The sequence below is a fragment of the Anabas testudineus genome, chromosome 1 (genome assembly GCF_900324465.2).
Source record: "Anabas testudineus chromosome 1, fAnaTes1.2, whole genome shotgun sequence".
Classification (NCBI taxonomy): Eukaryota; Metazoa; Chordata; class Actinopteri; order Anabantiformes; family Anabantidae; genus Anabas; species Anabas testudineus.
The window spans coordinates 23686593-23698907 of NC_046610.1; the positions used below are offsets into that span (position 1 = coordinate 23686593).

At 40.0% G+C, this 12315-nt stretch overlaps 2 protein-coding genes across 2 annotated transcripts; one reads left to right on the forward strand and one right to left on the reverse strand.

Moving 5' to 3' along the window:
- Positions 1-567: 567 nt before the first annotated feature.
- Positions 568-3778, forward strand: cbx8b (chromobox homolog 8b). Its single transcript, XM_026360915.1, has 5 exons — positions 568-753; positions 881-924; positions 1154-1219; positions 1343-1409; positions 2212-3778. Exons 1-5 carry the CDS (start codon positions 685-687, stop codon positions 3061-3063), a joined length of 1098 nt encoding a protein of 365 aa, XP_026216700.1. The 5' UTR covers positions 568-684; the 3' UTR covers positions 3064-3778.
- A 995-nt stretch (positions 3779-4773) lies between these two features.
- Positions 4774-9611, reverse strand: c1h17orf67 (chromosome 1 C17orf67 homolog). Its single transcript, XM_026360392.1, has 4 exons — positions 9515-9611; positions 8248-8336; positions 5703-5830; positions 4774-5008 (listed from the first exon to the last, which is right to left on the reverse strand). The coding sequence occupies exons 1-3, from the start codon at positions 9567-9569 to the stop codon at positions 5714-5716; spliced, it is 261 nt and encodes an 86-aa protein (XP_026216177.1). The 5' UTR covers positions 9570-9611; the 3' UTR covers positions 4774-5008; positions 5703-5713.
- Between the last annotated feature and the right edge of the window lie 2704 nt (positions 9612-12315).

The window sequence follows — 12315 nt, forward strand, 5'->3', positions numbered from 1 at the left end:
ACGAAAGCGACTCAGTCTCAAGTGAGGAGACACACACACAGGGAATAAAATAAAAATAGCTCTCACGGTGTGTTCGGAAGGAATAATGTGTTGTTAACAGTGTTAACCTGATCCCTCTCTGTGAGACCTGAACCTGAGCAGATGACCCGCGGTGAGAGTCGGTGTCCAACCTGCGGCGCACGAGCAGGACTCATCGTTTGTGTCTCGCGCTGTCGCATAAATTAAAAAAAAAAAAAAAGAGACCACGTTATTACCTCGTGGTCCTCCTCTCCACCGCGCGCGCGCGCACGCACGGCCACAGTGTCGCGCGTGTCTAAGTGCACTGCCTTTGATAGCACGTGCATTTCTACATATCTCACCGAACGTGAGCGAAATGATTCGGTGGCCGCGCGCGGAGGAGAAAAAGCCACCATGCCCCCCCCCCCGAAAGAATCCACACAGGCGCACGCTCCTCCCCCTCACTTAGCAACCCGAGCACGTAGCAACGGCTGGGCCAATGGGAGCGCTTAGAGAGGTTCCACCGACTGCGGTTTCTTAGCAACCATGTAAAAATTGCGCTGACGTCCATTCTGTTCGGGAGTATTATGGTCTGTCGGGAATTCAGAGTGGCTGGGACTGGAGAAAAATATCTGCTCTGCTAACGTTAGCGTCCACAAGCTAACAGTAGGTAGCACTGGAGTAAACATGGAGCTGTCTGCTGTCGGGGAGAGGGTGTTCGCTGCCGAGTCTATCATCAAGCGGAGGATAAGGAAGGTAGGTGTGAGATGTACCGAGCCCGATTCTTCCAGAGCGCTGAGTAAAGTGCAGCGACCCAGCGCCGTGCTCCCCTCCTGTTACCCTGCGCGCTAACCAAGTCTGTTCTGTGTGTTTCTGATGGCAGGGTCGGATTGAATACCTTGTGAAATGGAAGGGCTGGTCTCCCAAGTAAGTCCTGCTACGATGTGTCCCCTGCATGTTTTGAAGCCGCGGCCGTGGCGTCTACTGTGTCGGCTGTGGGTGTCGTTAGCTCGACAAAGCTAGCGACACAGCCGGATTAAAACTGAGGTGTTAGAGCACGATGGAGAGTTTAGCTCACAGGCTAACGCCGTGCCCATCCACACAGCGAGTGTCGGCGCTCGCTTCCTCAATCTAACTTCGGCTCTTTCATTTACAGATACAGCACTTGGGAACCAGAGGAGAATATTTTGGACTCCCGCCTGTTCGTCGCTTTCGAACAGAAGTAAGATGTCTGGCCTGCCTTTATGGGCAGAGCCACTTTACATGTCTAATAAATAGACGGTGTCCTCGGTGCACTTTGCTCCCGTGACACTCAAATGCTTGTGTGCTGCTTTATTTTTCACAGGGAGCGTGAACGGGAGCTCTATGGGCCCAAAAAGAGAGGACCGAAACCCAAGACGTTTCTGCTCAAGGTACGTTTAGCAGCCGGGTTTAATCATCCGAGCTTTTTGTAATAAGAGTCGGACAGAAAATCATGTCCCATGTGTTTTTTCTGCCGATATGATACGATATGTAGTCATATTTCCAAATTTAACTCCAAAGTACTTCCAATACATTTTTGGCCTTGTTGTATTTCCACCAACCAAATGCACACGAACCCGACAATATGCAAATAGTGTATATTCCACACAGCGTGTTTGAAGTTTGTGTATTCGCTTTAACGAGGAACTGATGAAGCTCGACAGTTTTTATAATAGGATAGTTTGTCGTTGATCTCTGTGTAAAATCATTTTTGTCATTAAACTCGACTAAACAGTTTCTGGTTTAGTCAGTAACAGTTACCGGTTTCAGATTTTCACTTAATATTGAGCTAAATAGCAGGATTTCTGATGACAGGGTTGTTGTTAAAATGGGACATTAGAATTACACGAATAAATCATTTTACCAGACAGGAACTGTTTGCTGTTTGTTGATTGCCACTAATTGTTTACCTTTTAAATGTGCCTAGATTGTAATGACATCAGTGAACAGATCCTTTTCACAAAAACATTTTCACATGTACAAGAGGAAAAATACAAGATGAACTAGTAAAATTATTGATGGAAGAAATCCAGGAGTTGCTTCAGTTTTCTGTTATTGTAAATGCTGCTTCTAAGCTAAACAAGTTAAAATACCAGCTGTAAAAAAAGGCCTGTTTTAAAATGATATGGAACAGTGTCAGTTGTAGTATAACTATGATTAATAATTTATCTCTCATTTCTTATTTTCTAAAAGGCTCAGGCTAAAGTTAAAGGGAAGTCCTATGAGTTCAGGAGTGAGGCAGCCCGAGGGATACATATCACCTACCCAACTCCAGAGCCCATTGTCACCCCCAGGGCCAGAGAGGGCCTGAGAGCTGTTGTTCCCACCATCTTCCCACCTAGTACAGTCAACCGTGGAGAGAGTGTACGTGTCCGGTCGCCAGAACATAGCATCCGTGACCACCAACAACCTTCCCTACAGCAAACCAGTCCAGACGGACTCATCCACGTACCCAAAAAAAGAGGCCCTAAGCCGCGCTTCAGCCATGCTGTTTCTGAGCTCCACAAGAGGAGAGCAGAGGAGCAGGTGAGCCACGGCCCTCATAAACTGGCTGAGCTCCACGGGGATGAAGAGATGGGGCTGGTGAAAGCGGGCCATAGACATCCAGAGAATCACAGTCACATCCGTAAACACCACCATCAACACTCCCACCACCACCATCACCACTCACACAACCGGGGACTCTCCAGTGGAAGCTCCTACAAGCAGCTCTACTCTGACCGCAGCCTGCTTCCACACAGGATGGACGTGGACATACACAGGACTAAGGATGGCTCCAGCTACCTGGCACCCACACACTTCAAACACCAGCCCAAACTGTGTCAGAGCCTGAACCATCCTGCTGAGCTCCCACAGATGGAAAAACCGTACTTCTTGGACAGGCCGTCACCAACGAGGTTCGATGACAACTTGGACGAAGTGACGTGGAGGCCGTCTCTGGGCAACGTGGAAAAGATCCTGGTGACGGATGTGACAACCAACTTCCTGACGGTCACCATCAGGGAGAGCAGCACGGCTAAAGGCTTCTTCAAAGACAAAAGATGATTGGTTGACTGCGTTTTTCATGCCGGGCTTTCTCTGACTTACACCAGATTTATTCTGAAGTTTATAGAATTGTGTGCTTATTAAACAAAGCATTTTTGTATGTAATGTATAGAGGCAAATTACATAATATGCATATGTGTGTATATATATAAATATATATTATAAAATTGGACATCTATTTAATGTATTGACCAAATCAAATGAAGTCCATTTCCTATCTTGCATTGTTTAACATCTTGCATGTTTCCTTTGCAGCAGCTGGCTACTTTGTGTACAGAGCTTGTGAATTTTCATATTTTGCAAATATAACTAACTCGAATGTATTTTTTCACGCTCTTATCTTCCAGTGATTTTCAGATTTTCTCTCTAATTTGAATCGATTTGACTGAAGAGAACCTATTTAGTTCAATAGGGATAATATTTAAAAATGTTACTCAAGCACTTTGAATTGAAAAAGTATTACGAAATAAACCGTTGTGTTGCGTTTAAGGACCGGGTCCGTCTCGGATTAACATTTCTAATTGTAAGCTAAATTAATCAATTCAACACGGACACTTTAACTGTTTCCCAAGGCGCATATAACTGCATTAACATTAACATAGCTTGTATTTGACATGTTCCTACATAACGTTCATGAAGCTTTGATGTAACAAGATAACATTTTGTGTCAAATTGCTTTTTAGACGTTTTTCAATAAACACATTTTTCTCATTTATGTTTATTTCTTGATTTATTATTTAATCTCAGCTCTTTCGGCCTTGAACTATTTTAACTGTCTTTAAACTGATGGCAGCGACTAAACGGATCAATGTAAATTACAGCATAAATTACGGCTCTTATCCAAACCTGTCAGGTCTAAACCGATACAATCATTTCCCTAAGAAAAAAAAAAACCAAGTCACTTCAGTGACTGTTAAATCTGTCAAAGCAGCATTTTAAAATCCCTACATAAGTCCTGAATAAGCACCTCTCGGCAGTAGAGGAAGGCCTGAACACCTCATCTCATTTATCACGGTCTGTTCTCTCACTGTGCGCCTCTGCACGCTGAGCGTCAGTCTTAGAATAAGCTGCAACATGACGGGGAAAATAGTCATATCATCCTAATACACACATTTAGAATTATTATTATTAATACTAGTATTATTATTTAAAAAAAATTAGAACAAACGGCATTTGTGTTTATTCCCGTATGTAAAACACACAGCCTCATATATATATATATATATATATATATATATATATATATATATATACGTTTTAATAGCTGTAGTCAGCGTCGGCGTCGCGGTCACTGGATCGGTTTTAAGACAAGTATTAATTTAAACTCTAAACAGCTTTCTAGTCATGTTTGTTATGAACATGGGCCTAATTCAGCTAAAGCAGGGACAGGGGAAAAAACGGGTTAATGACAAATTCTGTCATCTACATAGAATATGTGGAGCTAATTCCCATACGACACATGCATTTTTATTTTTTTTTAATTTTTTTTTCACAAGTTCAAAAATAGCAACATTAAATGCGCAGTTATGCGTGGAAACGCCTGGATCCTGGTCTCCTCTAAAAGATGACTGGATGAGCATCAGCATCACCGAGCTGTGTCAAGTCATTCCGATTTGAGGAGGTAAATCACTTAACAACAACAATAATAATAATAATAATAATAATAATAATAATAATCATGATAATAATGAGCCAGACAGTCATGCATTTGGATTTATTTCTCATTTTTCACCACTTAATAAATTTCACTCTGCGATGATACAGGATTCACAGCTTAGAAAATAAATGCAGAAACTACAGGAAAGAGCTGTAATACAATGAGATTATTATTCATATTATCTTTACATGGTCAGTAGAGACTATATTTCAGAAGAAAGAAAAGAAAGAGGGAGAGAGGGAGGGAGATTTTTTTATCCTTGGTATCCATGTCAGTCTTGGTCCTTCACTGTGAAGAGAAGAAAAAAAAACTGTTCAGAAAGAGGGAATTTATAAAGTAATGTCAAAAAATGCTTAGATGATATATGTGATATATGAGTCATTTTAGGTGTTGGAAACAGTAAAGAATATCAGCTCAACCAAAGACCATTATTCAACTTTGATTTTATCTTAAAATGGTGTAAATATAGCACTGTCTGTTCTTTTACTGTCTGTTCTTTTACTGTCTGTTCTTTTACTGTCTGTTCTTTTACTGTCTGTTCTTTTACTGTCTGTTCTTTTTCTATGCAAACACACTGAAATCCAGTTGAAAGACACAATAGGACAAGACATGAGGGTGGCTCTGAAACTGTTTCACAGGTTTTAGAGGTTTCCTGTTGTGCCAAACAGACACGATAAAATCACAAGAAAACAGGAAGAGAAATAGAACAACAGCAGTGAGAAACCGCAGAAACATTAAGTCCAGTGTGCAAACAAGAAAAAGATTCCCATCATCCTGGATGAAAGAAGAGTAGATGAAGCTCACAGAAAATGTGAACACGGGTTCTGACTCAATAAGAAATCTGTCATCCTTCATGTTTGAACAACTGTGGGAAGCGATTTTGCCCCGTGTTGGTGCATTGCTGTTAAAATCGATTTGTTGCTGTGTAGTTGCAGGTTCAATAACACGCTGTGCACTTGAAGTCTGAAGTGAAAGCAGCGACCTTTGTCAGCTTTAGACCGGGTATCCATAGTTCCTGTCACAGCGAGGGTAGCAGTGAGGGTTGAGCCAGTGCTCCAGGTTGGTTTCTTGGGCCCTCTGATCCAGAACCTGCATGTGGAGCAGATGCTCCTGGAAAGACATGTGCATTATTCAATAAGAATAAAAAGACAGATGAAAATCAATGAGAGGAAATGACAGCGAGAGAACTGATAACCGTGGCTTCGCTTTAATGCCCTCAATTGCACAAATGAAAATATATGCATGCACGGGGGGGAATCACCAAGTCAGAACAAAACTCTGACTCAAATCTACTGTTTCTTGTGATCTGGTGCCACTTTCACAGCAGCACCATGACAGTGCAATCGATGCCCAGAAATGAGAAACGTTTAGAAGAGGGACACATGCAGGGACATGAATGGAAGCAGTCAGAGCATTACAATGCACAGAGGCCCACAGAGATGTTGATGCTGCTTTAGGTATTTTCCTCACACAAATTACACAAGTGACAAAGGGTGATTAGGGTGAATTGGACGGTTGGGCTTGTCATTTAATAAAGACATACCTAAAAACACAAACAAACAAACAAAAAAAACCGGGTGATTTTAACAGATACAGGGGAATGCCAAATGATGGATGTTTCCCTTTTGTGAATTAATATTCAGCTAATATTCAGAATGACCCAATTTATTGTAAATGAGCTGTAACACAGTGAGATTAGTGATGACAGTTGACTGGCAGTCTTCACAGGGTCATTATATTTTAGAAGAAAGAAAAGAAAGAGGGAGAGAAGGATATGTTCTATCCTTGTTATCCATGTCGTCCAGTCAATTTACTATAAATGTGCAGTGTGTAAGAAAAATACAATGTGTTCAGCTAAAATCCCCTCTAATTCCACACTCACCATGGGATATAATTAATATCTAATCTATATCTAAATTATAGATGTATTAAGATGGGTTATTGTTTTTTTTTTATTGACTAACATTTAAAAAGTGATCAACTTAAAATTAAGTTCTAATATTATATTTAACAACCAATAAAATCACTATATTAAAATGTTGAAAATATAATGCAGTTAGGTATAAATGTTATTTTGTTGTACAAACAGTCACAAGGCAGTAACAGTTACATTTTAGCTCCCCTAACATTAACTATTTAATACCCTGTATACTTGGCCTACATGCTAATTCTATAGCATGTACTGTAGCACTGTGTGCTTTAAAATAATGCACGGCTCATATTAAACACAGATTAACATAAATATATATTTATATAATATCTACATTTACATTTTGTGTGGCAGACGCTTTTATCTAAAGCAACTTAAAAGTGAGGTAAAAGGCAAGCAAAAAGAAATTTTGTGTATAAAAAGATAATAAATGCTAATGACTAATAAAAATCATACAGAACCGTCTGTCTTCTAATAGGGTTTTAACACCATTATAAACAAATATAATATAACTGCCTACAAACTGGTAATAAAGGCTTTATAAGATTTATTTCCGTCATTATAAACACTGATAAATGATTACAGCTACGTTCAGCTGAGTCAGAGCTCCTTTCCATCCCCCAGAGGACTAAACCTGGCCTGACAGAACGACCTTTCTCCTTAGCTGCCCCCACCCTCTGGAGCTCTCCTCTATGAACGTGAAACCCTCAGCCCTCCTCACCAGAAGGGTTTAAAACAGTAAAGCTCACCTTTTTAAAACGTTTTTTTAATCTAATGTTCTGCTGGAACATTTTTGATCTTATTCTCATCATTTCCTCATGAGGTTGTGTGTATTTCTCTATCTATGTTCTATTTACACTTAATCTCTGTTAATCAGGGTCCAACAGAACGATACTATTAATAACTGACTGCCTGTTTTTCTTTTCTAATGCTTCTATAAGATGAGGTCTGAACACTACCAGAACAACACTTCAAATGTAAATCATTTATTACTTTCTGACTTTGAATATTCATGTCAATAAATACATCACATCAATTTAAGGGACATTTTTAGGGTCTATCATAGTCTTATCCAAAGTCTACTATTAATTAAATATTATTTTAAAATAATCTAAACTGCATAGGGACAGTCACAGAGTGAGAGTTTAAATGTATTCTCTATATCCAATATTAAAAGAGTATACATATGAACTTGACAGTTGTTGATCTAGTTTTGATAAAACATCACTCTAGGGCTCTGGAGGTAAATATATTCTATTATTAAGCACTGAATAACTGTTAATATCACAATGCTGAAAGCTTCATATGAGGAGATATAATTGTTAGAGATATAACAACATTAATAAATATGTTTGTATTTACAGCTACAACAACACATGTTATAAGCTTTTATTATACTTTTATAGAAGGTAAGAATAGAGATAGGGTAACACCTTTCTTAATATCTCTCAAAGGGGAAACTCAACAGAAGAGTAAGAGTGGAATATAAAAAAGAATATGCAGCGTATGAATGCTAAAGCAACTTGTTAAGCAGAAAGTCAGTATGATGGAGTCAGTCCTCTGCTAAACTCTGCTCTGCGCTCTGACTGAACCTTACCCTCATGGGCTCGTCGGGGTAGCCGGGCTTCTGCCTCTTGCTGCGGAGCAACTGCTTAGCAAAGCTCTCCTTGATGATAGGATTGGCATCTGAGGGAGAGACAGTGATAAGAGTCTGACTGCAAAGAGATAACATATTTACATCCCCTGGTTTTACTGCTGCTGCGACAGAGAAGATTCAATCAAGCTGTTCCACCAAAGAGATAAAAGAATCTGGCTGAGGAGGGTTTGTTCTTGTCTTGTAGATGTGAGATGGGATGTGTGTGGTTACAGTTAGAAGGCTCTCAGGAACTAGAACTGTCTTTTGTTTTACAAATAACACACCAGCTGTTTGCTCGGCAGCTGGGTATTGGCTAACCGGATAAAATTCCTCTCACTGAAAGCTGTGCTCAGAGCCGTGAATAAACCTCTCACCCCTATCTGCTGCTGGTGGGCTGTGGCTGACCTGATGTGTTTAGCTAGTCCATGTGAGCCTGTTTATTCCCCCAGCGCCAGCCCCAAGGGAGCTGCTCTCTCATCCACACACACACACATACAAACACACACACACACACACACAGTGTCCTCTGCAGAGTAAGGGCTCTCTGTCTCTGTCTCCCACTCTCTCTTTCTCTCTCAGCCCAGGGCTGCACGGGGAGGCACGGTATTTGGTGGAAGGTAACAAAGTGCCCATTCATCCTCCTCGCTCCCCAGGGAGTCCGGCCCGTGCAGCACGTGACCCCAGCGAGCAGCCAGGCTGACTCTCTCTTCCTCTCCTGCCGAAGGGAGCTGCTTTGTCAACACAAGGCCAGAGCTGCTGCTGCTGCTGCTGCTGCTGCTGCTGCTGCTGCTGCTGCTGCTGCAGCCTAGACCCTCACAGCAACGTGGCAAAACACACACACACACACACACACACACATTCTCCAGCTATCATGTTAGCTAAGACTAGTTTTGGATTTTCAGAAAACATGTGCAGTTCCATCTTGTGTTAGTAAGAATGCATGGTAAGACGAAATCAGTTCTACACATGAATTACAGTCGGTGCTAGATGAAGCACAGGACCAATGGAAATGAAACATCAATTCACTTCCTTAATTCAGCATCTAAGTGCAGCCATGCAACAAAAGAAAGATCCATTAACCTCATGCATGAGACCACAAATTAACCTCCACTATTCCTTCTTTTCTATGTCTGATCTAAACACTGTGACTTATTCACTGTTAAAAAAACAGGCTGCTGTATTCACACCACAATTCATCTCCTCAGGTAAATCCTTGAGAGTTTCCTACCAGTGTAAGCGGTCAGCAGGACCAGGCAAAGCAAAAACACCACCAGCCTCTTCATCTTCTGCTCCTGTTTCCCCGCCTGAGCCTTCGTTGCTCTGAGGTCCTGACAGTCCAGTGGGGGTGAAGGGGGGAAATACTCCTCCTCTTCCTCCTGCACGTCACCCACAAACTATCAGATACCTGCTCGTGTTACTGTGGAGATATTTGAAATATATGGCTACCAGTAAACACACATTTACTTATGTAGAGATACAACTTTAACTTTAACTTTAACTTTAACTCTAGATTCATGTTAGTGTTCAAGTGTTAAAGTTGCAACAAGTTATTACAGCACCTACTCTACTGTAAGGTCTGTTGAGGCAGGTGGAGGATGTCCACTAGATGGCAGAGATCTATCTATCTATGGATGGTCTTAAAGAAGAGGTGTGGAACCACCACGACTTTTTCTAAAGTTGACTGTCCAGTGGGAACAGGGAGACTTCTCAGAGTTCACAGAAGGATGAAGGCAGCTAAATACAGAGAAGTTCTTCCAGATAACTTGTTTCAGAGTTCACGAGACCACGAGACTGGGATAGCGTTTATCCTTTCAGTGTGGCAATGATCTAAAGCGTACAGGTGAGACAACGCTTTAGTTGCATCAGAGAACTATATAAGCTACGTGCACATACACATGAACACTGATTTGCTTTGCGACACAATGACAGAAATACATTCAATATATTCAAAGGGAAAATCCCACTGATGTTACACATGCAGGTCATCCTTTATCAACAGATGAATAATCTATTGTGTGTCTGAAGGGACTGACAAAGTCTAATGAGAAATACCCCTGATGATGTCATCAGGATCTTTTTGGGTTGAGCTTGTAAACTACAAATGACAAAAAGCCTGCACTGATGAAAGACGGCATCGTGTTGACCTATCGCAGGGAAGAGAGGTCTCTAAATATGTCAGCCTTTTTTATGTTTATGTTGGACCATTCTCTGTCCTGTTCAGCCTCTCTGAATGGTTAACGTTAAGGAAACGCTCTGGGATTATGACGGCATATCACAGGATTAACACAATCAGTAAATACAGTTTGGATGAGAGTAACAAAGTGAACGATGCGACTGATTTTCCTCTTTTATGACCTTTGTTTATGACGTGAGCTTGTATAGTTTTTTAACATTACTGACCTCTGCTGTTAAAAGAACCAAACTGATCCGATGTCATTCTGAAATATCCACTTTTTTTTTTCACAGGTTTTTTTTCTTAGACTCTTTTTTTGTTTGATTGGAAATGAAATGCTAAAGTACAGGGCTTATTTATTTTCATGTTTTATTTACTGATGTCGTCAATGCTGCTAGTGACGTCCTGGGTGAAACGTCACTGCGCGTCACTGCTGAACTCGTGCGTCGGGTCAAGCTTTAATTCCTTCTGAAACATTTCGTCTCTTTCAACGTGATTATCCAACACGCCATGCAGCTCACAGCGCATGCGCCCGGTGGAGTAGCAGCCTGCACATCAGCGGCTCACAATCAAAGATGATGAAACTAATTTAGATGTGCACCGTCATTACTTCCGGGTACGCTTAAACTCTTTTTTTAATTAGAGAGATAATTATTCTTAATTTAACTAGAAAAAAAAACGAGTTGGAGCTTTGAGCTTTGATGTTTGTAACGTTTTGCCCCCCACATTACAAACACTTGTCAATATAAAACCCTGTAAGCTCCAAAATAAATATATAGTTGATTTATCACCTTTCTAATCATTTATTACTTATAATATAAAATAGAAATATTAATATAATAACTTTACATAAATAGATTTATAGCATGTACTTAAAAGTAATGAGAAAATATTTGTATATTCATATTAAAAATAAAATGTCGTATTTCCACTTCAGGACAATGCTGATGTCTTTTTAACAACTTTATTATTATTAACACCTTTTAAACATTTATACAACAGGTGACAAAAACTATACAACTAAAATAAATAAAGTTTGGTCAAAGTCAAGGTTAATTAAATAATACTAAAATCCAAACAATATATTGTCCTCTGTAATGGAGAGATGTTTTCTGTAATAAACTGTGAAAGTTTCCTCCACAGTTGTTTTGTATGTGGACAAGACCAAAACAGGTTTCTCTAGATTCCCTACAAAACGTAAGATCATATCAATGTCATTCTTAGGTCTCTGTAAGTGATGAGTTGTTGGATAAAACCTATGAAGCATTTGAAATGAGATCTATTTGACTTTTTAGTCAGTAAAAACATATGTGGTGATTACCAAACTTCACTCTAAAGTACAAGTACATTGCCACTAATAATGAATGAACCTTTGAAGGTGGAGATTATCCCTGATGGAAAAACAACTGAGAGACCACAGTGTTGGATAAATTCAGCATAATAATAAAGCCGACTGTTTTGATTGAAATGTTGACGAACCAAACAAATATTATTATCAAACCTCTGTTGAAAATGAAGGGATTTCATTTCATGTAAAATCGGCTTTATCTGTTGTTCCAAAGAAAAAGATCGGGAGGTGTTATACTTAATAAATGGCCACGAAAGCAACATTTGTTTACGAAAAAAGGAGAGATTAACAGCAATTGTAACACGTTTGTAGCCGCATAACAATAAAAAGATATGATGGAGAACTAAATTTCATCCAAGAGATCTTCTGCAGATCTTCTTATTAATCGTATTGTATTCATTCATTACAGTGTTTTTCAGATGATAAGTCCCACAGGATTTGGACAAAGCTGACGCTGATATCTTCAAGTAACAAACACATAATTCACTTCCTCTCCTCATGCGGGCTG

Coding starts and splice junctions, on each gene's coding strand:
- c1h17orf67 (XM_026360392.1), bottom strand. CDS start 9,569: ATGAAGAGGCTGGTGGTGTTTTTGCTTTGCCTGGTCCTGCTGACCGCT. Junction 8,337..9,514: donor CCTGCTGACCGCTTACACTG/GTAGGAAACTCT, acceptor TCTCTCCCTCAG/ATGCCAATCCTATCATCAAG. Junction 5,831..8,247: donor ACCCCGACGAGCCCATGAGG/GTAAGGTTCAGT, acceptor ATGTCTTTCCAG/GAGCATCTGCTCCACATGCA.
- cbx8b (XM_026360915.1), top strand. CDS start 685: ATGGAGCTGTCTGCTGTCGGGGAGAGGGTGTTCGCTGCCGAGTCTATC. Junction 925..1,153: donor TGGAAGGGCTGGTCTCCCAA/GTAAGTCCTGCT, acceptor TTTCATTTACAG/ATACAGCACTTGGGAACCAG. Junction 1,220..1,342: donor TTCGTCGCTTTCGAACAGAA/GTAAGATGTCTG, acceptor TATTTTTCACAG/GGAGCGTGAACGGGAGCTCT.